General features: G+C 37.5%; 1 protein-coding gene across 1 annotated transcript in view; it reads right to left on the bottom strand.

Annotated features, from left to right (window-relative positions):
* The window catches only part of LOC115212689 (dynein beta chain, ciliary-like), a 168,850-nt gene that overhangs the window by 29,614 nt on the left and 115,683 nt on the right, over window positions 1-23,553 (bottom strand). Inside the window, exons 41-46 of the mRNA XM_029781368.2 lie at window positions 17,137-17,402; window positions 12,911-13,072; window positions 8,291-8,524; window positions 5,994-6,254; window positions 2,748-2,894; window positions 1,119-1,922 (exon numbers count right to left, since the gene is read on the bottom strand). Coding sequence (XP_029637228.1) covers window positions 1,119-1,922; window positions 2,748-2,894; window positions 5,994-6,254; window positions 8,291-8,524; window positions 12,911-13,072; window positions 17,137-17,402 — 1,874 coding nt within the window. The remainder of the gene's footprint in view (window positions 1-1,118; window positions 1,923-2,747; window positions 2,895-5,993; window positions 6,255-8,290; window positions 8,525-12,910; window positions 13,073-17,136; window positions 17,403-23,553) is intronic.

Genomic DNA, 23,553 nt, shown 5'->3' on the forward strand with positions numbered 1-23,553 from the left:
TAATGTTTCTTTCTTTTCTGGAAACTTGCTGCATACTGGCAGCTGATGTCTCGCAGGCCGGTGCCAGTCCATGGACCACCACTTTAAGTAGCACTGCCATAGACCAAAGATTTTGAGGACACTGGTTTGAGATTAAGTTCAGGAAGAGGTTTTTAGTCCTTTCCATGCATCACAAGAAGAATTGAACTCAATGCAACAAGCTAACAAAATACTTAGTGAAGTAAATGCTATCACACTTAATGGGACAAGTTTAATAATCAAGACTATACATGTTTCAAGGAGGTAAATATTGCTGGATTGCGGTTAAATCAACTAAACAATAAATCCATATTCTTTTCTACTCTAGGCCCGAAATGTTTGGGGAGGGAGGGCCAGTCGATTAGATCAACCCCAGTATGCAACTGGTACTTAATTTATCAACCCTAAAAGGATGAACGGCAAAGTCAACCACAGCAGAATTTGAACTTAGAACGTGAAGACAGACGAAATACACCTAAGCATTTCACCCAGCATGCTAATGTTTTTGCCAGCTCACTACCTTCAATAAATCCATATTACACTAAAATCCTGATGAACAGATGCTAATATCAGGGAAATCTAGGAGCTGTAAGCAACTCACTTTGTAAGGCAGCAAGCCATTGGAATCATTAGCATGCCAAGCAAAATACTTAGTGGCATTTTGTCTGTCTGTGTTCTTAATTCAGATTCCACTGAGGTCAACTTTATCTTTCATCCTTTGAGGGTCAATAAAATAAGTACCATTTGGACATTAGGGTCAATGTTATTGACTCACCTCCCATAAAATTGCTGGCTTTAGGTTAAAAATTTGAAACCAATATTTGTCATAGAGGACTGTGACAAACAAAATCAATTGTTTTGATTTTACTGTTAACTAGAAATTAATTAAAGAGTGACAGCTCAACTGAATAACTGAATTAATTTGAGACAATATATATCTGTATAAGAGATCAATAAGCAAATTGAACCATTTTGCATTATAGTACATTTTAAATGGTTCCTTACTTATGGGACACTTGGTATATGTGTTCAAAATAGCAGCAGAGAAAAGACAACATAACAGCTAATGACTATAAGACATGTTAACAATTTTTACAAACCTTCAGTGTTGAAGAAAATCTTTTCTTAATCCACTTTATTCCTTGAAGCTGAGGATCAACCATTAGGGGCCATCTCTCACAGTTTGTCAGTATGGTAGCATTTTCAATTGACATCCGGTCACTAGGTAAACCCTCATTGTTCCACTCAGCAATACTTGCATCATCTGTTAGTAAAGTCAAAGGGTCTAAACCTTCAGATATGGGAATTATTTCCTTTACTGAATTCAGATAATTAGTCCAGTGCTTATTGATGAGGTCGAGCCTGTATGATTTTGTAAAGCATCCAAGGTATGAGACAAATGATGTGATGAGTAGTGTGTCACCTGGTAGAGTTATTTCTTGTTTTTTAAGTCCTCTGATTGACTCAGCCCATCTGACATTTTCAGAAGCCAGTCCTCCAACAAGCCGATTAGCCAAAACGATGGTCTTATTTGTAGCATCTGCTTCTGCTTGACACTTCATTTTTGCATTTGTAGCTTCTTCAAATTCATTTGTCAGTTTAGCCAGAGATTTTTCAAGTTCTGTGATTTTATTCTGAATGACAGCCAGCTTGTCTTGAGCAGCGGCCAATTCTGCATTTGCTTGGTTTAGTGCAATTCTCTTTGGTTCTACCTCACAAAATACTTCATAAAACCTCATAATATTGATTACCCAAGCACAGAGACCAGCTGCAGCTGAGGACTTGGCACTTATCAACTCAGGGTTGAATTCCTTGTCTGTGAGGTAGGCCTGAATTGCTTTACGGCAGTTTTCATGAATGTTTTCTTTGTCATATTCTTTCAGCTGAACCAATAATGTATCAACCTAAACAACAACAATAATGCTTTCAAAGTTATATTCCAAAATAAAAATGATTTTAAAAAATACAATTATTACCTACTTAACTATTCAAATTATCTACAAACAGTTGCACCATCGTCATCATCATCATCTTCATTTTATGTCCACTTTCCATGCTAGCATGGGTTGGACGAGTTGTAAAAGTTTGAACCAGTTATTATTCGAAGTTACTGTCCTCCTGGGTGGTTTGGAAGGCCACAACTTGCTTATATGTTTCCTCTGTGATTTGTCATCTATAGCTGGATGCCTTTCCTATCACCAACCAGTTTACAGAATGTATGGGGTGCCTTTTATCATGTAGGTTGTCATATCCTCAAGACTGGAAAGTCCTCTTAGTTCTACATTGTCCCCACTCATCTGCCAAACACTCTACAGAGTGTACTGGGTGGTAATTATCATGACACTAGCATTAGTGAAGTTGCCTTGTACCCCATATTTCTTATTTGTACATTACAAAATTATAAATGTTTACCAAAGAGTTTAACTTAGCAAGTTTGTTTTGCTATATACACAGTTTAATTTTCCATACTGAATTCCATCTAAGCTAGCAGTTAATTATAATCTATCCACTTGGACATATTGTCTTAAAAAATAATTATATATACAGCTGTAAATGGCTGAGAATCATTTTATTGGTTCACGAAACAGCAGATATCAGTGAGATATCCAGTTTCTGGTTGGTTATATTCTACAATAATTTTAGCTATATCCAAGGACAAAACTACCTCTACCATCTTAGCTATTATGGTAACATTCAACAGTTCAAAGTATATATTTAACAGCTCTTACCTTACTCATTATAGTAGATTTTGCTGCTTTCCAGCTCCTGTCTTTAGGAATCTTCCCTCCTGGCGCTAACAAAACCATCACTGCAGCAGTGACATTTGTCACAGCGCTAGGCGGTGCTCCAAAAGATTTCATTTCTGTCAAGTTACTCTTTTAAAGAAAAATAATAAGAAAGAAATATAAAAAAATGGAAAGAAATAACTAATGTACATCAAACAGATTTTTTTTCCTTTGTATAACAAAGTTGAAATTCTTAATATGTATAGCTATATCATAATACTACATTGATTTCAAATTTTGGCACAATGCCAGCAAGTTTGGAGGAAGGGGTAAGTCAGTTACATCGACCCCAGTGCTCAACTGGTACTTATTTTATCGACCCCAAAAGGATGAAAGGCAAAGCTGACCTCATCGGAATTTGAACTTAGAACATAAAGATGGATGAAATACTTATTTCTTTACTACCCACAAGGGGCTAAACACAGAGGGGACAAACAAGGATAGACAAACGGATTAAGTCGATTACATCGACTCCAGTGCATAACTGGTATTTAATTTATCGACCCCGAAAGGATGAAAAGCAAAGTCAACCTCGGCGGAATTTGAACTCAGAACGTAAAGACAGACGAAATACCGCTAAGCATTTCGCCCGGCGTGCTAACGATTCTGCCAGCTCGCAGCCTTGAATATTATATTGATATGTTATATATATTGCACAGTGATTGAATAAAGTGAAAACAAAACAAAAACAAAATAAAAAATGAATTCATTTATATCATCCTCATTATTATCAATCCTTCAGATATGGATTGATCCATCTCCTCTCCATGCTCATCATTTTAATGTAATGTTCTCAGGATTGCAAATGTTAGCTTTAGTTTCTCCTCTTTTTCTTTCTTCCACTTCTCCTCATCTCCTTGTTTCTCATCTAACTACAATCTTATTATACTTATTTCTTTATTACCCACAAAGGGCTAAACACAGAGGGGACAAATAAGGACAGACATAGGTATTAAGTCGATTACATCGACTCCAGTGCGTAACTGGCACTTATTTAATCGACCCCGAAAAGATGAAAGGTAAAGTCGACCTCGGCGGAATTTGAACTCAGAACGTAACGGCAGACGAAATACTGCTAAGCATTTCGCCCAGCATGCTAACGATTCTGCCAGGTCACCGTCTTATTATACTGTTGCTCTTCATCTCCCTTTCATGTACTGCCACCTACCACCTTCTCCTCCCTGACCCACACCTTCTCTCCTTTACCTTCCCTCCCCAACCAATATTCACCATTGACAATGCTTTCATCCATGTTTTCCATTCACTGCTATCCCCCCTCTCTAACCATCTATTGCTCTTTCAAGCTCTTGCAAACTTACCTGCCCATCCAGCCATCCTTGATTCCTTATCTCTATTCTCCCTTTATCTATCTTCTACCTTGAGGGTTTATCCTGACACCACATATCCACCATCCTTTCTCCTTTTCCAGTAGGAGTAACCATGTACAGTAAGAGGTCATTACCTGTTCCTCCATCAAACTCCCTAATCCTGGCTCAAAATCACATCCCTTGATACTGCAACCCTGCTCAGTTGAGAGGTTTTATCTAACAAGTTACTAGATGATGTCACAGGTGCCAGACGCAGCTAGCAAACGGCCACGGACAGATGGTGCTTTTTACGTGCCACCGGCACGGGGGCCAGGCGAGGCTGGCAACGGCCACGAACGGATGGTGCTTTTTACGTGCCACCGGCACGGAGGCCAGTCGGGGCGGCGCTGGCAAACGGCCACGATCGGATGGTTCGCTTACTTGTCACCGGCACTGGTATCACAGCTGTAATTTCCATTGATGTTGATCGACTTCGATTTTGGTTCTGCTTTCTGATATCTGATTTGATTTGGTTTGATTTTGATTTTGATTTTGATATATTTATTTTATTATAAATGCAAAACAACACCACAGAGTAATCGACATAAACTTAAATAATAAACTGCAATATGGCAAGGGATTATTGTGTATATATATGAGTAAAGGAGAGGCTATTAATGAAATTTAGTAACCTATCTTACAGATATTTATATTTTTTAATGCCATTAAATTAATGACATAGAATAGCACTACATTAGCCAATGTCACCTTTCTTTCCTTTTAACACAGAAAGATGTCATTTGGTTGTTCTTTCTAGCAGATCATGCAATCACATAGAGACTCTCTTGTTGGTTCAGCGATGATTGTAATGATGATGATGGTGGTGATGTGATGATGATGGTGATGTGATGATGATGGTTATGTGATGATGATGGTGATAATACTGATGGTGATGACAACGATGATGATGACAGATTACTTGGTTCATCCACTGTGACATTTTTAAGCCTTATTCTAGCTTCTTCCGATGAAAGATACCCTCATCACCCGTTCCACCCATCTTTCCAACCTGACCCACTTGATTGTTTGGTTTGCTAGAAACAGCAACTAAAACTCCCATCAGTCTTTAAAATGAAACAGCACATTGTAATATGTATTCCTACATACACAATATCTGAAACAAAATATGGAAAAGTCACAGCTAGTACAACTTTTATCACAAGTCTTTCTGGTCAGAATAGATATGCATTAAAGAATAACGACAAGGAAAATAATAATAATAATGAAATTATTGTATACAGTGCTCAGGTGCACCACAGCTTGTCAGAAAGTGCATATAAAGCATATGCAGTAATGTACAAATGTCTGGAAAGCGAACAGTGTATGAGTCAGATACATGCTTGCGTGTGTATGGAGGGGAGAAAATCAGGTGTAGTGTTGGCAAATCTCAGGAAGCATGGAAGTTTTGAAGGATGCAGTGCTCCGACAACTAACAACTGATGCTGGCAGTTTGTTCCATGCTTCAGCAACTCTCAGCGTGAAAAAATGTTTCCTGAAGTCACAGGAGCTGTGCTGTTTTCTGACTTTGTAAACATGTCCACGGGTGTTAGACAGGTGGAGTTTGAAAAGGTGCTCAGAGTTATTGTTTGTACGATGGTTGATAATTTTATGGGTGTCTGCCAAGTCAGCTGCCAGATGTCGGAGTTTCAATGTATCCATGCCCATGGAAGTAATGCGTTCAGAATATGGCAAATGCCTGATGGAGGGTATTCTCTTGGTTGCACATCGCTGAACAGTTTCCAGACAATTAATATATTGGGCAAGATAGGGGTTCCAGACCAGTGATGCCAATTCCAGATCACCACAACCAATAGCAACTTACCTTATTGAGTGTATCAAGAGCTTTCTTTGCTGCTATAAGGGCAGGTTCAGCTTTGGTAAGATCTTCTTCACAATCTTGGGCCTTCTTGCTGACTTCTTCATTGATCTTTTGTACTTTCTTCTCTTCTTCATCAGCAATGCGTTTCTCCTTGCTAACTTTCTCTGTCTCAGCTCCAACAATAGCTATCAGTTTGTTAGCATCCTCTTCTTTCTGAGCAAGTTCAACCTCTTGGGCAGCCAGCTTGGCTTTCAGGTCATCAACCTGAAAGAAAAAAGATATACAGATAGAGAAAAGGTCACATTGTGGATTGCCAGAAAATGAAATTGCATGTGTGTGCACACACATATATGTTCCTAAGACTAACTTAATTATAACTAAATTATTTTACTAAATACTTAGTTATACTTAAAATAATTGAAAGAAACACAGAGCATCTCAAAATAAACACAGTAACAAAAGGGTTAAGGCTAAGTACTAATTCTGTTTACGTTTGTGTAACAGATATTTTGGTTGGATTATATAGTTATCAGTTTTACACTTCTTTCTATATTCTGTAACTGTCACAATATAGAAATACTTCCTATGGCACCAGCACACAATTTACAAATGCTCACATTTCTTATGTTTTCCATGAAGTTTTCACGGGTCCAGCTAATTATTATTATTATTTGATGCTAGGAAGGGCATCCAGCCATAGAAACCATGCCAAAACAAATACATAGAGCCCAGGCAGCTCTTTAGCTGTTCAACCCATGTGAGCATGATGATTATTGTTGTTGTTGTTTCTGTTGTTGTGGTTATTATTGTTATTATTATTATTATTATTATTATTATTGAGTGAGAGAGCAGTGCATGCCATCAAAGTGACACTGGGGTAAACTACACAAAGCCCAGTATACCCATCATGACTACCCGTCTGATAAGGGTACACCAGGCACATGCATCACAACCATATGTGCACGACATAGTGATCTCATATCAAGATAAACAGCGCATGACCTTGCAGATGGGGCCCAGTTAGAATTTTCTTCTGGTCGAGTAACCCATCCCACTCAAAAGGTCCCTGAATAAGAGTTGTTTAAGGATGTTGAACGAAACACCCATGTTTCCAAAGGTGAATTATCCAAACCTCTAAGAATTCCTTTCAACACACGGTTATGATGCTCCCCTACTACTTCTGCTCGTGATCAGAGATGCACATATCGTCAGCCACTAAGGGACATGCTCAACTGGTTAAGGTCAAACAACTGACAAGCAAATCTGTGGTATTGAGCAGAATATTTGCTGTAGCCCATCTTTTATACCAAGACAAAACAATGGACATGATAACACTTCCAATCAGTTAAGATTAGAAGCCATGAAAGCCACTGCCTGGTACTACATCAGTGCATTTATACTGCATCAGGACATGTACTGCATCAGGGCATTTATTATTATTATTATTATTATTATTATTATTATTATTATTATTATTATTATATGTAGTGTGGTGAGGAGAGATGGTTGACACAAGATTAGTAAAACTGTTTGAAATGTCTTAATGATCTGATGCCCCTCTTGTCTAATTAACCATGGTTTATATCACATTACATCTCATGGTTTACACCACATTACAAAAGGTCACAGAAGAGTTAGAATAAGTTCAGTTGCTTTGGGGAGAGAATCTTCTTGGGGTGGGAGTGAGGAAGCACTTTTCTTATATTTGAGAGTGAAGAAGAAAGAGAAATCACTTCCAGATGTACAGAAATATTTTGAAATGTTTGATTATTTAACTCTCACAGCAATTAAACATATTAAAATTTATCCTTACCAATGTAGGCCTTCATCACTGCCTTGGATTCTGAATTTGGCCCTATATCACATTTTGTTGTTTAAATTTATTTAGAAACAAAACAAATAATGGTTTTAAATTTTGGCACTGAGCCAACGGTTTTAGGTGAAGGGGAAAGTTGCTAACATCAACCTCGGTGCTCACCTGGTACTTATTTTATTAACCTTGCAAAGATGAAAGGTGAAGTCAACTTTGGCAGAACTTAAACTCAGAGCCTTTTTTCTAACACTCTAACAGTTCTGCCAGTTTATTACCTTTAGAAATATCTCATTATTATGATAAATTTGTAAGTCTGTAGAACTCGGAGTCAGAAAAACTCTTTGCATGAGAAGTTGCTTTTTTCCTGTTTTTTTTTTGTAATGAAAAGTTGTTGCTTAAAATTCTTGATTTTTAAGAAACTTCTAAACTCATATGCCACAAAAAAAAAAAGTTTTATAGAACTTTTTATTGTTGAAAATTTACAGACCTGGGAAGAAGTGTTTCTAAGTTTCTCCAAACCATTTTCTAGACGCACAATCTGTGCCTGTAAATTGGTATTATTCTTATTCAGTAGGTTTTGATAAAGCTTAATCTGTTCTAGGAAACTTTTTGGTGTAGTATAATTGTAGCGACGTTCATTTTGGAGATAAAGGTCACTTGTATCATTCACTGAGTTGTGCACAAAGGCCATAAACTTTGAAATTGCTTCCCTCATTGGTGGCTGGAAAGAAAAATGAAAAAAAAAAAAGGAAAGCAAGTCAGGAAATTGAAACAGAGACTATTTGATTAAAACAAGAACAGGCCGTCATACTAAATGTCATTTGCAGCAATAACAGAGAATGATAAAAATTTTTAAATTACATTTTACTTTTTAAAACCCACATCACTAAGATCATACTTATAAATTGTAAATAATCAAAAGATAACGATTAAATTATATCACCCTCATCATTTTCATCATTACCACCTGCACCATCACCACTATGGTTGATATCTTTATGATTGTAATCAACATCATCATTATTGCAGGCATACATCATTCCTTAAAATCTTGCCATAATGTGGAATTCTGTAGCACAAAACCTATTTTTACAGTGCTTCCATATGTAATATGTTATGTAACAAAGAAACGAGTGGGCAAATGGATTTAGTGTTACCAAATTCCATGTTTCAGCAAGGTTTTCAGGAAAACACAATGGTTCCATAATACAAGAGATGTCCTTATGTTAAAATCCATTTTTCTCAGTTATTGTGGGCTGTCCTGTGTCGGAATGGTCAGTGGTAAGAGAGGAAGAGGCCGACCAAGAACCCGCTGGCTTGACACCATCAAGAGTGATACCGGAATGGACATAGCCAATCTGAAAGAAGCGGCCCAGGATAGAACTGACTGGAGGACACTAATCCAACGAGTGACCGAGAGTCGACTTCGACTGAGCGGATAGAGATGTGTCCTGTGTCATTTTTTATTTTAGGTCCAATACTCTCAGATCTGACCAAGCTACTTTCTCATAAAATCCTGCTTGTTCTACCATCACCATATGACAACTTTATATCCAGCATGCATCAACAAGTCACATGTTAAACACAGCATTCTCTCTTGCATTCATGGTCTCATGTTTCTGGTTCTCAGTCCCTTTCCCTTGCACTTATCTGTTATCTTTTACTTGTTTCAATCACTGGACTGCAGCCATGCTGGGGCACTGCCTTGAACGGTTTAGCTGAAGAAATTGACTTCAATGCTTATATATTTTTTTAAGATTGATACTTATTCTATCAGTCTCTTTTGCCAAAATTGCTAAGCTACAGGGACATAAACAAACCAACACAGATTGTCTGCAGTGGTGGACAAACATAACATAAAGACACACACACTTACAAAAATATTACAGGCTTCTTTCAGTTTCCATCTACCAAATCCAATCGCAAGGCTTTGGTCAGTTCAAAATTATAGTAGAAGACACTTGTCCAAGATGCCATACAATGGGATTGAACACAAGATCACATAGTTGAGAAGCAAGCTTTCAACCACACAGCTATGCCTTCTCACTCTTTTTCTCATAAATACCACTCTTTTACTCTTTTACTTGTTTCAGTCATTTGACTGTGGCCATGCTGGAGCACCGCCTTTAGTCGAGCAAATCGACCCCAGGACTTATTCTTTGTAAGCCTAGTACTTATTCTATCAGTTTCTTTTGCCGAACCGCTAAGCTACAGGGACGTAAACACACTAGCATCGGTTGTCAATCGATGTTGGAGGGACAAGCACAGACACACAAACATATACACACATACACACACATATATATATATATATATATATATATATATATATACATATATATATATATATATATATATACATATATGCGACGGGCTTCTTTCAGTTTCCGTCTACCAAATCCACTCACACGACTTTGGTCGGCCTGAGGCTATAGTAGAAGACACTTGCCCAAGGTGCCATGCAGTGGGACTGAACCCGGAACCATGTGGTTCGTAAGCAAGCTACTTACCACACAGCCACTCCTATGCCACTGTATAAGAAGATTAAAATTTTTGTTGTCTTTGGTCAGTAAGTATTATTTCCTATTTGCTTTTATCTAGAAATCAGAGGAAATAACTATTATTCCCTCCAAACTTTGCTTTTGTGACCTGGACATCAACATTTTTGAAACTGACCTATTTTCCATTACATTTCAGACAGATTCAGCACTGAGTTGCTGAAGCAGAAATATCATTATAGCAAACATTCTGCTCAATGCCACAGATTTGCTTCTCAGTTAGTTAACCACTTAACCACTTGAACATGTCCTTTAATGGCTGACAATACATGCATTTCTGATCATGAGCAGGAGTAGTGGGGTATCATCATAGCCATGAGTTGGGAGGGATTCTTTGGGGTTTGAATAAATGTAACAAACGCAAAGTTTGAAGGAAATATTTGCAGTGGCTGTGTGGTTAACAGTTAACAGTTTCTTGAAGTACTTCAACCCATTTTTCACTCTAACTACACTGATTGATTAAGCTGTATCACTACTACACCTATCTCTTCCTCTGACTCCGTATCCCTTCAGCCTGATACACTCATCTCTCCTTCTCATTACTCCATCTGTGTTACATGCTACTTTCGAACACACACACACACAGATACACACAGAGCAATCATTTCCGTTGCTTTTCTTTTAAATTCCCCATCCATCAGCATTTTGCACCTTGATGCCAACCTGCAGATACTCTTCAAACTCAACATCAATCTGATAAGCTTCAGTGAACCTCTAAACATCATAGGCTCTCTTCCTCCTTCTCCTCCTCCTAATCTTTATATATAAAAGTCAAGTTGTGTGTCTGTCTCCTACGATTTAGATTCCTAACTACTCCCACATTTTGCGGTGCAGTTTAACTAAAACTTATAGTCGTGATTCATATCGAGCCCTTCTGGGTATTAGAGCGCGTCTACGATGAGTCTACAATTTAAAAAAAAATTTACCATCATTTTTTTCCATTTTAATGCATTTTTTTCGCTATTATATAAGGGAAGTAACTCTCTAAAAATGTCTACGATGAGTCAACGATTTAAAAAAAAATTTACCATAATTTTTTTTCCATTTTTAATGCATTTTTTTTGCTATTTTTTGGCTATAACTCTCTAAAAATGCTTATATAGTTATTTCCATTACAAACCTGAGCAACGCCGGCGATACTGCTAGTTAATAATAAAGCAAGTCAATAAGGTTGGTAAACGGCTACTAATTTGTATGATGTCACTAGTACTGCATTATGTTCATGATCAATACATCCTTATCAGCCAAGTCTACCAAGCTCTAAGTGAGTAGTGGTGTACAGTGGCAATAAATCATTGGATAGTAAACTTAATCTTCTGCTTCTTTAACACCACCTCCTAGCCCAACCATTCGTAAATAAATTGGAATCCCATTCAAAGAGAAATTTGTCTTTCAGATGTTTTAGTGCAATTAAAACAGAGTTGTTATCGTCATCATTGCTTAACATCTGCCTTCCATGCTGGCATGGGTTGGATGACCCGAGGGGAGCTGGCTAGGCAGGAGCATGCACCAGACTTCTGTGTCAGTTTTGGCTGGATTTTTACAGTTTGATACCCTTCCTAACACCAACCACCCAGAAGGATGGACAGAGTGTTTTTTACATGGCAGAAGCACAGGTGAGAAGGCAGCGAGCTGGCAGAAACGTTAGCAAGCCAGGCAAAATGCTTAGCGGTATTTCGTCTGTCTTTACGTTCTGAGTTCAAATTCCGCCGAGGTCGACTTTGCCTTTCATCCTTTCGGGGTTGATAGATTAAGTACCAGTTACATACTGGGGTCGATGTAATCAACTTAATCCCTTTGTCTGTCCTTGTTTGTCCCCTCTATGTTTAGCCCCTTGTGGGCAAAAAAGAAATAAGAAGCACAGGTGAGATAGTTTTGGCATGGTTTTTACAGCTTGATACCCTTCCTAACACCAACCACCCAGCAGGGTGGACAGTGTTTTTTACGTGGCAGAAGCACAGGTGAGATCAGTTTTGGCATGGTTTTTGCAGCTGGATGTCCTTCCAAATGCCAACCACTTTACAGTGTGGAATGTCAACATTAATTTAGAGAATTGTGGGCATCCACAAAAGGACAAATGGAAGTATAGGTAAGGATATTAGCAACATTGGTACCATAGTCCGTTTGGTTATAAAGGGAAAATATAGGTGCAAAATATGATATTGACAAGAATAATGCCTGCACAAATGATAACACACAATCTATTTTGGGTAGTGCAGCACCAGTACCACCAGCAGCAGCAGCAGCCATTCAAGAATTTGGACCTGGAGATCTCCATTTCCAGCGACTTCGAGGGCCACCTCCCAGTGGTGTCGGGCGTCAACGAAGAGCCCTCGACTACAACAAGACGACCAAAAGTTTTTTTTTCCAAGGTCTGGGATCTCCCGCCCCTAAGCCTTAGACCATCACCTAATCACCCTTACCCATCTTGTTGCTTAACAACAACAACAACAACAACAACAGCAGCAGCCACCACTACCGCCACACTCATCGTCATCTTTTGATGCTTATTTTACCAAGTTTTCAAAATATCCAATTAACTGACTTACTGCCAATAGTTCAACTTCTTCAAGGAATCTTTGACTGACAGATACTAGAGCTTCTTCAGGCCATTCATGGAACCAGTCGATGCTTGTACAATTGGTAATAGCTGGAAATTTGCGACTTCGGATTCGCAATGTAGGACCAACTGGAGAGAAACATAACACAACCTGAAATAAATCACATACACATATATAAAGTATATTATTATTATTATTATTATTATTATTATTATTATTATTAAAAATTAGAAACAAAGGATTTAACATTTTTTTTGGCTTCTCATTCTAAAGATGGAAATTCTTGTAAATTTTAACAACAGTGGTTAAAAGTAAAACTCCTTCAACATTTTATGTCCATTTGTGTTCTCTTTCTTAAAAGATTTCCTCATCAAAGATGATAAATCTTCAAGTATCAACTGGAATGGTGCCTCTACTGGACACAAACACACACACATCTTTAGACCATGTTCAAAAAAAGGGTCACTGGACCGATTAGCATAAAGTTACTCACAGACATCCTTTAGCCACTGGCAGTCTCCTTCCTCTGCCTTTTCTGTTGCTACTATAAGAGCCTCTACTCTTTGGAGCTGATTGGACTCACGTCACCTCCACTCAGGAGTAGCTCCTCAATTTTATGTTGTGAGTCTCCACCAATAACATTAATGTACTTGAGTGGTCTTCATCTTCTATTAGGATGCAGAAGTCTTTACATAAATATTTTTTAGTTAAATAGTTATTTATACTGAATGGCACTTGTGCATGTGCTAGTAGGGTGCCAATCCAAGCATGATCGTTGCCAGAGCAGCCAACTGGCTTCCATACCCATTGCACGTAAAAGGGCACCATTCGAGCTTGATCGTTACCAATGTCGCTTCACTGGCCCCTGTGTCGGTGGCATGTGTAAAAAGATTTGAGCGAGGTGTCATTGCCAGTACCGCCTGACTGGCACATAAAAAGCACCCACTGCACTCTCAGAGTGGTTGGCGTTAGGAAGGGCATCCAGCTGTAGAAACCCTGCCAGATCAAGATTGGAGCCTGGTGCAGCCATCTGGTTCGCCAGTCCTCAGTCAAACCCATGCTAGCATGGAAAGCGGATGTTAAACGATGATGATGATATGATAGGGCTTCTCATAGTGTAAACATAAAACCAAAGAGAAGATTTATGGAGACACTCATGTTCCACCCATCCCTACTATTGTTGTTCAATGAGGGTAGGCTTTGTTGGCCAATGCCATTACGTTGAACACCAGGTAATATAGTTACCAGGTAATTTGCTTTCTAAAGTTATCTCTACAGATATTCTATAAAAATTAGAACCATCATTGATTTGTGACAACATTTCATATACAAATACATCTATGTAAACAATGTGATCAATGATAGAGAAATAGGTAATGGGTATGTACAGCACTGGATTAACCATTAAGGAAAAATAAGCACATACTTAGGGCATCAAAAGAAGAAGGGGGGGCACCACAGAAATAGTAAATGGTTTATGGCACAAAAGAAATCACTTTAAACTTGCTAAAATAATATTCATGATTCCTTTATCTCTACTAAGTATAGATGCAGATGTATTACCAAAGATTAATTTTGAGGATCTGATCAAAGACTTTGCAATTCAAAAAAGTAGGAGGAAACTTTTTGAATATAAATAAAGTGGAAGTATACAAAAAATAAACATTATTTTCCCTCTTACTATTTTGTTTTGTTTTGTAAAATAAAAATTTATTTTATGGTTTGTTATTGTTTATATTTTGAATTACATAATCTTTTATGGGGGCACCGAAATCTTTTAAGTGCTTAGGGCCTCAATGGGTCTTAATCCAGCCCTGGGTAATTACACATATTTCAGGAGTTCTTACTCCTTCTTCAGGACCACATCCAACCCATTAACCATCATCATCATCATCATCATCATCGTTTAACGTCCGTTTTCTGTGCTAGCACGGGTTGGACGGTTCGACCGGGGTCTGGGAAGCCAGGGGCTGCACCAGGCTCCAGTCTGATCTGGCAGTGTTTCTACAGCTGGATGCCCTTCCTAACGCCAACCACTCCGCGGGTGTAGTGGGTGCTTTTTATGTGCCACCTGCACAGGTGCCAGGGGAGTCTGGCATCGGCCACAATCGGTTGGTGCTTTTAACGTGCCACTAGCACGGGAGCCAGCCAAGGCGGCGCTGGCATCGGCCACGTTCGGATGGTGCTTTTTATGTGCCACTGGCACAGAAGCGAGTCGAGGCGGCGCTGGCATCGAACAAATTGCTAAAGTATCCACCTGATATAGCAGTGTAACATTATTAGAAATACCAACTTTACATTCCTGGTAACTGATATGTACGTATCAATTGTTGGTAAGGACACTATATTTTGTTATGCAACCATAATATACTACCATCAACATCATTCTCTAACGTCCGTTTTTCATGCTGGCATGGGTAGGATGGTTTGACTGAAAACTGGTAAGCTGCGCCAGGTTCCAATCTGATTTGGCATGGTTCCTACAGCTGGATGCCTTTCCTAATGCCAACCACTCCAAGAGTGTAATGGGTACTTTTTACATGCCACTAGCACAAGTACCAATTACAAAACACCAGCATTGGCCACGACTACGATCTCACTTGATTTGACAGGTCTTCTCAAGCCAAAGGTCTCGGTCACCTGTCACTGTCTAAGTATACTAAAGGATTAAAGGTCAATACTGTGCCTCCCACCATGTTAGCAATGCTAATATTTCACTTCTCAAAGTTATCTCTACAGATATTCTTTAGAAATTAGAGTCAGCATGTCCCTATCAGCAATTAATTACCAGGTAATGTATTTACCACAAAGTTTGAACCGGATTAGTTATGACCTATGACAATTAAATTAATAAAATGTAAAAATTTTCTTTAAAAAATGTTTCCTAACTTTGTTACAATGCTGGACATTTTGAAAGAAGGGTGTAATTGATTTTAAATGTTCTCTGCATTTGATAGGTGATTAGTCTATTGACTGCAGAAGTTGAAAACCAAAAGTGACTCCAACAAGATTTGAACACAGAATACAGGGTAATGTAACTAAATACTGTAAGCTATTTAGATTGGTGCCCAACTATTTCTACTACTTCATCACCTTATTTATTAGAAAAGAAATGTAAATATATTTCGTTTTTGGATTTGGTTTGCAAGATTCTTTACATGAATTCGTCTGTTGAAGCATATTCTGTTGTGTCTGGGGAGAGTCATTTTCTTTTTGTGCCTTATAATGTAAAACACTCAACGGTAAAATTTCCACTTATTTCTTATTTCTATTTTCCTAAAATTTTCGTTGCGTCTTGCAACCTTTTCAATACTTATTTTTATTTTCCTAAAATTTTCGTTGTGTCTTGCAATCTTTTCAATAGTTTTAAGAGTCAAGACTATTGAAAAGGTTGCAAGACGCAACGAAAATTTTAGGAAAATAAAAATAAGAAATACGTGGAAATTTTACCGGTGAGTGTGTTACATTATAAGGCACAAAAAGAAAATGTAAATATAGCATTCCATATATCTTACTAAATGTGGGTATACTATACAGAACGACAAAACTGCAGTATTCATCTTGAGAATGGACACATTCATGTTGCACCCATCCCTACTATTACTGTTCAATGATGGTAGTATCAATAGCAGATAAAAAGTGTCCAGTACACTTCTGACCTTTTTAGCACTATATTACTAAATGAGAATCTCTCTCTCTCTCTAGACAAATACTGTAGTTTTGTGGCTTTCTAACAATAACTCTGAGCACCTTTTCAAACTCCACCCATCTAACACCCTTGGACATGTTTACAAAGTCAGAAAACAGCACAGCTCCCATGACTTTCGGAAACATTTTTTCACGCTATGAGTTGCTGAAGCATGGAACAACCTGCCAGCATCAGTTGTTAGTTGTCGGAGCACTGCATCCTTCAAAACTTCCATGCTTCCTGAGATTCGCCAACACTACACCTGATTTTCTCCCCTCCATACACATGCAATCATGTATCTGACTCATACACTGTTCACTTTCCAGACATTTGTACATCACTGCATATGCTTTATATGGACTTTTGACAAGTTGTGGTGCACCTGAGCACTGTATACAATAATTTCATTATTATTATTATATCCACATTAAGTAAGACATACAAAATGCTATTCTGAACCAATACTACTGCCAGTGCTAATAACAAAGAATAAAAATAAATATGACAGTTTCAGATTTGGTTATACCTTTAGTGTACGACGAACTTTATCGATATAATATCGCCAGCAGTTCTCTCGGGTGTCTTCAAGACCTTGTGCTTTTACCTCACTTCGTACAGTGCTAATAATAGTCTCAACTTCATCGTCAGCAAAAAGATCTGCAATCTCTCCTGATGCAAGCAGGTCATTGATCAAAACAAGGAATTTTTCATCTGCTACTTGGGCATCAGTTAATAAGAAGACTGTCCCAATATTCTTCAAGCCAGCTTTTTGGTACTGAATGTTTAAATCCACTGTAAAATTGGAAAATAGAATATATGTTTTAGTCTTAGTCAAGTTGGAAAGCTATATTTATATACTAGTATGCATGTGTGTTTCTGTGTGTGTGTGTGTGTGTGTGTGTGTGTGTGTGTGTGTGTGTGTGTGTATTTGTTTGTGTAAGAATATAAATATACATACAGATATAGAGAGACAGACAAACACTAATACACATACAAACATGGGCAACCTATGGCACTGTACTGGGCAGTGCAGTAAAAGAATATAATAATAATAATAATAATAATAATAATAATTTTAAAAATGACGACGACGACGAAGGCAAGGATTATGGAAGCATTCACCAACTTAAAACAAGGAGACCATCCAGAAGAGTTGCAGAAGATTCCAATGTCATCTGGATGCTGTAGTTGAAGCCAATGGCGATTTTATTGAATAAATTTACTCTTTAGTATTTCAAGATATTTTTATATAATTTTGGTAAATATATCTGTTAAAATGAGATGTCAGTGTTATTTACTGTACCCTGTGTGTGTGTATGTGTGTGTGTATGTGTGTGTGTGGTGTGTGTGTGTGTGTGTGTGTGTGTGTGTGTTTGTGTCTGTGTTTGTTCCTCAATACCACTTGACAACCAGAGTTGGTATGTTTACATCCCCGTAACTTACTGGTTTAGCAAAAGTGATTGATAGAATAAGTACTAGGTTTACAAACAAAACTAAGTCTTGGGGTTGATTTGTTCAACTAAAACCCTTCTAAGTGGTACTCCAGTATGGCTGCAGTCAACTGACTAAAACAAGTAAAAGAATAAACAAAAATGTAAATATATATAATAATAAAAAAGCAACAAGAAAAGAACAAGACCTCGATATTAGAGAAATAGAGGATTATTCACATATATTATAATTTAGATAATAAGAGTAGAAATAAATATTACTAAATAATACTGTTAAACAATATCAATTTCAACTAGAGGTCAGCATACTTAAAAACGTCCGAGGACCAAGAGTTTTATTTAAACATGTAAAAGGCTGTCATTATAGTACTCAGAGTTTCAAGTACTATTATGACAGCCTTTTACTGTTTGTTCTAAATTATAACAAATATATATATATATATATATAAAATAATATGTTACATTACTCAATAGTCAAGATAAAACTCTGAGTTTCAGATGCCGAAGTGGGAATCCACAACGCCATCTCTTCGGTTATCTAGCATTTTCAAATAGCCAGATAACCGAAGAGATGGCATTGTGGATTCCCACTTCGGCATCTGAAACTCAGAGTTTTATCTTGACTATCGAGTAATGTAACATATTATTTTATAGATAAATTTCCACTATTTACATAATATTGAGGTCTCTTTCTTTCTTTTGTTATCTTACCGTTTTACCAATATATAATCGAGTGCGACGATTTGAAAATTTTAGGTCAGATATTGACTTGGCAAGATTGGGTATGCCTCGTGTATATATCTGTCCCGACTTGAGCTATTTCTTGCTGAAGAATCCGAGGGCTTATGGAGGATTGGCTTGATTTAATTTAATCAGTTAGTTTACCATTAAACAGCGGATGAAACGGTATACCGTACAAGAAATTACAGGGTAAATGTTTTTTTAATTTTCTCCTGTTTACGGAATTAATCTTTATTTGCGGTAGAAGCTTTGGCTGTTGTTTCTAGTGGGTGAATGGCCTATTATGGCCGTTCCTTAATTGTTAATGTTGAACTTAAAAATGGTCTATGACTATTTAATTTTTTCCCACTGGGCCGCTGGTGGCAATAAAATTCTACAAAATTTTCCTTGCCACCCTATATTGATTAATTATGAATTTTTTGGTTAATTCCGTAATGGAATCGACGGCTGATATCTATTTGCTGCCGATAAATTTGGCGCGAGTGCGACGATTTGAAAATTTTAGGTCAGATATTGACTTGGCAAGATTGGGTATGCCTCGTGTATAATATCTGTCCCGACTTGAGCTATTTCTTGCTGAAGAATCCGAGGGCTTATGGAGGATTGGCTTGATTTAATTTAATCAGGTTAGTTTACCATTAAACAGCGGATGAAACGGTATACCGTACAAGAAATTACAGGGTAAATGTTTTTTTAATTTTCTCCTGTTTACGGAATTAATCTTTATTTGCGGTAGAAGCTTTGGCTGTTGTTTCTAGTGGGTGAATGGCCTATTATGGCCGTTCCTTAATTGTTAATGTTGAACTTAAAAATGGTCTATGACTATTTAATTTTTCCCACTGGGCCGCTGGTGGCAATAAAATTCTACAAAATTTTCCTTGCCACCCTATATTGATTAATTATGAATTTTTTGGTTAATTCCGTAATGGAATCGACGGCTGATATCTATTTGCTGCCGATAAATTTGGCGCGAGTGCGACGATTTGAAAATTTTAGGTCAGATATTGACTTGGCAAGATTGGGTATGCCTCGTGTATATATCTGTCCCGACTTGAGCTATTTCTTGCTGAAGAATCCGAGGGCTTATGGAGGATTGGCTTGATTTAATTTAATCAGGTTAGTTTACCATTAAACAGCGGATGAAACGGTATACCGTACAAGAAATTACAGGGTAAATGTTTTTTTAATTTTCTCCTGTTTACGGAATTAATCTTTATTTGCGGTAGAAGCTTTGGCTGTTGTTTCTAGTGGGTGAATGGCCTATTATGGCCGTTCCTTAATTGTTAATGTTGAACTTAAAAATGGTCTATGACTATTAATTTTTTCCCACTGGGCCGCTGGTGGCAATAAAATTCTACAAAATTTTCCTTGCCACCCTATATTGATTAATTATGAATTTTTTGGTTAATTCCGTAATGGAATCGACGGCTGATATCTATTTGCTGCCGATAAATTGGCGCGAGTGCGACGATTTGAAAATTTTAGGTCAGATATTGACTTGGCAAGATTGGGTATGCCTCGTGTATATATCTGTCCCGACTTGAGCTATTTCTTGCTGAAGAATCCGAGGGCTTATGGAGGATTGGCTTGATTTAATTTAATCAGGTTAGTTTAACATTAAACAGCGGATGAAACGGTATACCGTACAAGAAATTACAGGGTAAATGTTTTTTTAATTTTCTCCTGTTTACGGAATTAATCTTTATTTGCGGTAGGAGCTTTGGCTGTTGTTTCTAGTGGGTGAATGGCCTATTATGGCCGTTCCTTAATTGTTAATGTTGAACTTAAAAATGGTCTATGACTATTTAATTTTTTCCCACTGGGCCGCTGGTGGCAATAAATTTCTACAAAAATTTCCTTGCCACCCTATATTGATTAATTATGAATTTTTTGGTTAATTCCGTAATGGAATCGACGGCTGATATCTATTTGCTGCCGATAAATTTGGCGCGAGTGCGACGATTTGAAAATTTTAGGTCAGATATTGACTTGGCAAGATTGGGTATGCCTCGTGTATATATCTGTCCCGACTTGAGCTATTTCTTGCTGAAGAATCCGAGGGCTTATGGAGGATTGGCTTGATTTAATTTAATCAGGTTAGTTTACCATTAAACAGCGGATGAAACGGTATACCGTACAAGAAATTACAGGGTAAATGTTTTTTTAATTTTCTCCTGTTTACGGAATTAATCTTTATTTGCGGTAGAAGCTTTGGCTGTTGTTTCTAGTGGGTGAATGGCCTATTATGGCCGTTCCTTAATTGTTAATGTTGAACTTAAAAATGGTCTATGACTATTTAATTTTTTCCCACTGGGCCGCTGGTGGCAATAAAATTCTACAAAATTTTCCTTGCCACCCTATATTGATTAATTATGAATTTTTTGGTTAATTCCGTAATGGAATCGACGGCTGATATCTATTTGCTGCCGATAAATTTGGCGCGAGTGCGACGATTTGAAAATTTTAGGTCAGATATTGACTTGGCAAGATTGGGTATGCCTCGTGTATATATCTGTCCCGACTTGAGCTATTTCTTGCTGAAGAATCCGAGGGCTTATGGAGGATTGGCTTGATTTAATTTAATCAGGTTAGTTTACCATTAAACAGTGGATGAAACGGTATACCGTACAAGAAATTACAGGGTAAATGTTTTTTTAATTTTCTCCTGTTTACGGAATTAATCTTTATTTGCGGTAGAAGCTTTGGCTGTTGTTTCTAGTGGGTGAATGGCCTATTATGGCCGTTCCTTAATTGTTAATGTTGAACTTAAAAATGGTCTATGACTATTTAATTTTTTCCCACTGGGCCGCTGGTGGCAATAAAATTCTACAAAATTTTCCTTGCCACCCTATATTGATTAATTATGAATTTTTTGGTTAATTCCGTAATGGAATCGACGGCTGATATCTATTTGCTGCCGATAAATTTGGCGCGAGTGCGACGATTTGAAAATTTTAGGTCAGATATTGACTTGGCAAGATTGGGTATGCCTCGTGTATTATCTGTCCCGACTTGAGCTATTTCTTGCTGAAGAATCCGAGGGCTTATGGAGGATTGGCTTGATTTAATTTAATCAGGTTAGTTACCATTAAACAGCGGATGAAACGGTATACCGTACAAGAAATTACAGGGTAAATGTTTTTTTAATTTTCTCCTGTTTACGGAATTAATCTTTATTTGCGGTAGAAGCTTTGGCTGTTGTTTCTAGTGGGTGAATGGCCTATTATGGCCGTTCCTTAATTGTTAATGTTGAACTTAAAAATGGTCTATGACTATTTAATTTTTTCCCACTGGGCCGCTGGTGGCAATAAAATTCTACAAAATTTTCCTTGCCACCCTATATTGATTAATTATGAATTTTTTGGTTAATTCCGTAATGGAATCGACGGCTGATATCTATTTGCTGCCGATAAATTTGGCGCGAGTGCGACGATTTGAAAATTTTAGGTCAGATATTGACTTGGCAAGATTGGGTATGCCTCGTGTATATATCTGTCCCGACTTGAGCTATTTCTTGCTGAAGAATCCGAGGGCTTATGGAGGATTGGCTTGATTTAATTTAATCAGGTTAGTTTACCATTAAACAGCGGATGAAACGGTATACCGTACAAGAAATTACAGGGTAAATGTTTTTTTAATTTTCTCCTGTTTACGGAATTAATCTTTATTTGCGGTAGAAGCTTTGGCTGTTGTTTCTAGTGGGTGAATGGCCTATTATGGCCGTTCCTTAATTGTTAATGTTGAACTTAAAAATGGTCTATGACTATTTAATTTTTTCCCACTGGGCCGCTGGTGGCAATAAAATTCTACAAAATTTTCCTTGCCACCCTATATTGATTAATTATGAATGTTTTGGTTAATTCCGTAATGGAATCGACGGCTGATATCTATTTGCTGCCGATAAATTTGGCGCGAGTGCGACGATTTGAAAATTTTAGGTCAGATATTGACTTGGCAAGATTGGGTATGCCTCGTGTATATATCTCTCCCGACTTGAGCTATTTCTTGCTGAAGAATCCGAGGGCTTATGGAGGATTGGCTTGATTTAATTTAATCAGGTTAGTTTACCATCAAACAGCGGATGAAACGGTATACCGTACAAGAAATTACAGGGTAAATGTTTTTTTAATTTTCTCCTGTTTACGGAATTAATCTTTATTTGCGGTAGAAGCTTTGGCTGTTGTTTCTAGTGGGTGAATGGCCTATTATGGCCGTTCCTTAATTGTTAATGTTGAACTTAAAAATGGTCTATGACTATTTAATTTTTTCCCACTGGGCCGCTGGTGGCAATAAAATTCTACAAAATTTTCCTTGCCACCCTATATTGATTAATTATGAATTTTTTGGTTAATTCCGTAATGGAATCGACGGCTGATATCTATTTGCTGCCGATAAATTTGGCGCGAGTGCGACGATTTGAAAATTTTAGGTCAGATATTGACTTGGCAAGATTGGGTATGCCTCGTGTATATATCTGTCCCGACTTGAGCTATTTCTTGCTGAAGAATCCGAGGGCTTATGGAGGATTGGCTTGATTTAATTTAATCAGGTTAGTTTACCATTAACAGCGGATGAAACGGTATACCGTACAAGAAATTACAGGGTAAATGTTTTTTTAATTTTCTCCTGTTTACGGAATTAATCTTTATTTGCGGTAGAAGCTTTGGCTGTTGTTTCTAGTGGGTGAATGGCCTATTATGGCCGTTCCTTAATTGTTAATGTTGAACTTAAAAATGGTCTATGACTATTTA

This window comes from Octopus sinensis, linkage group LG1 (genome assembly GCF_006345805.1).
Source record: "Octopus sinensis linkage group LG1, ASM634580v1, whole genome shotgun sequence".
Lineage (NCBI taxonomy): Eukaryota > Metazoa > Mollusca > Cephalopoda > Octopoda > Octopodidae > Octopus > Octopus sinensis.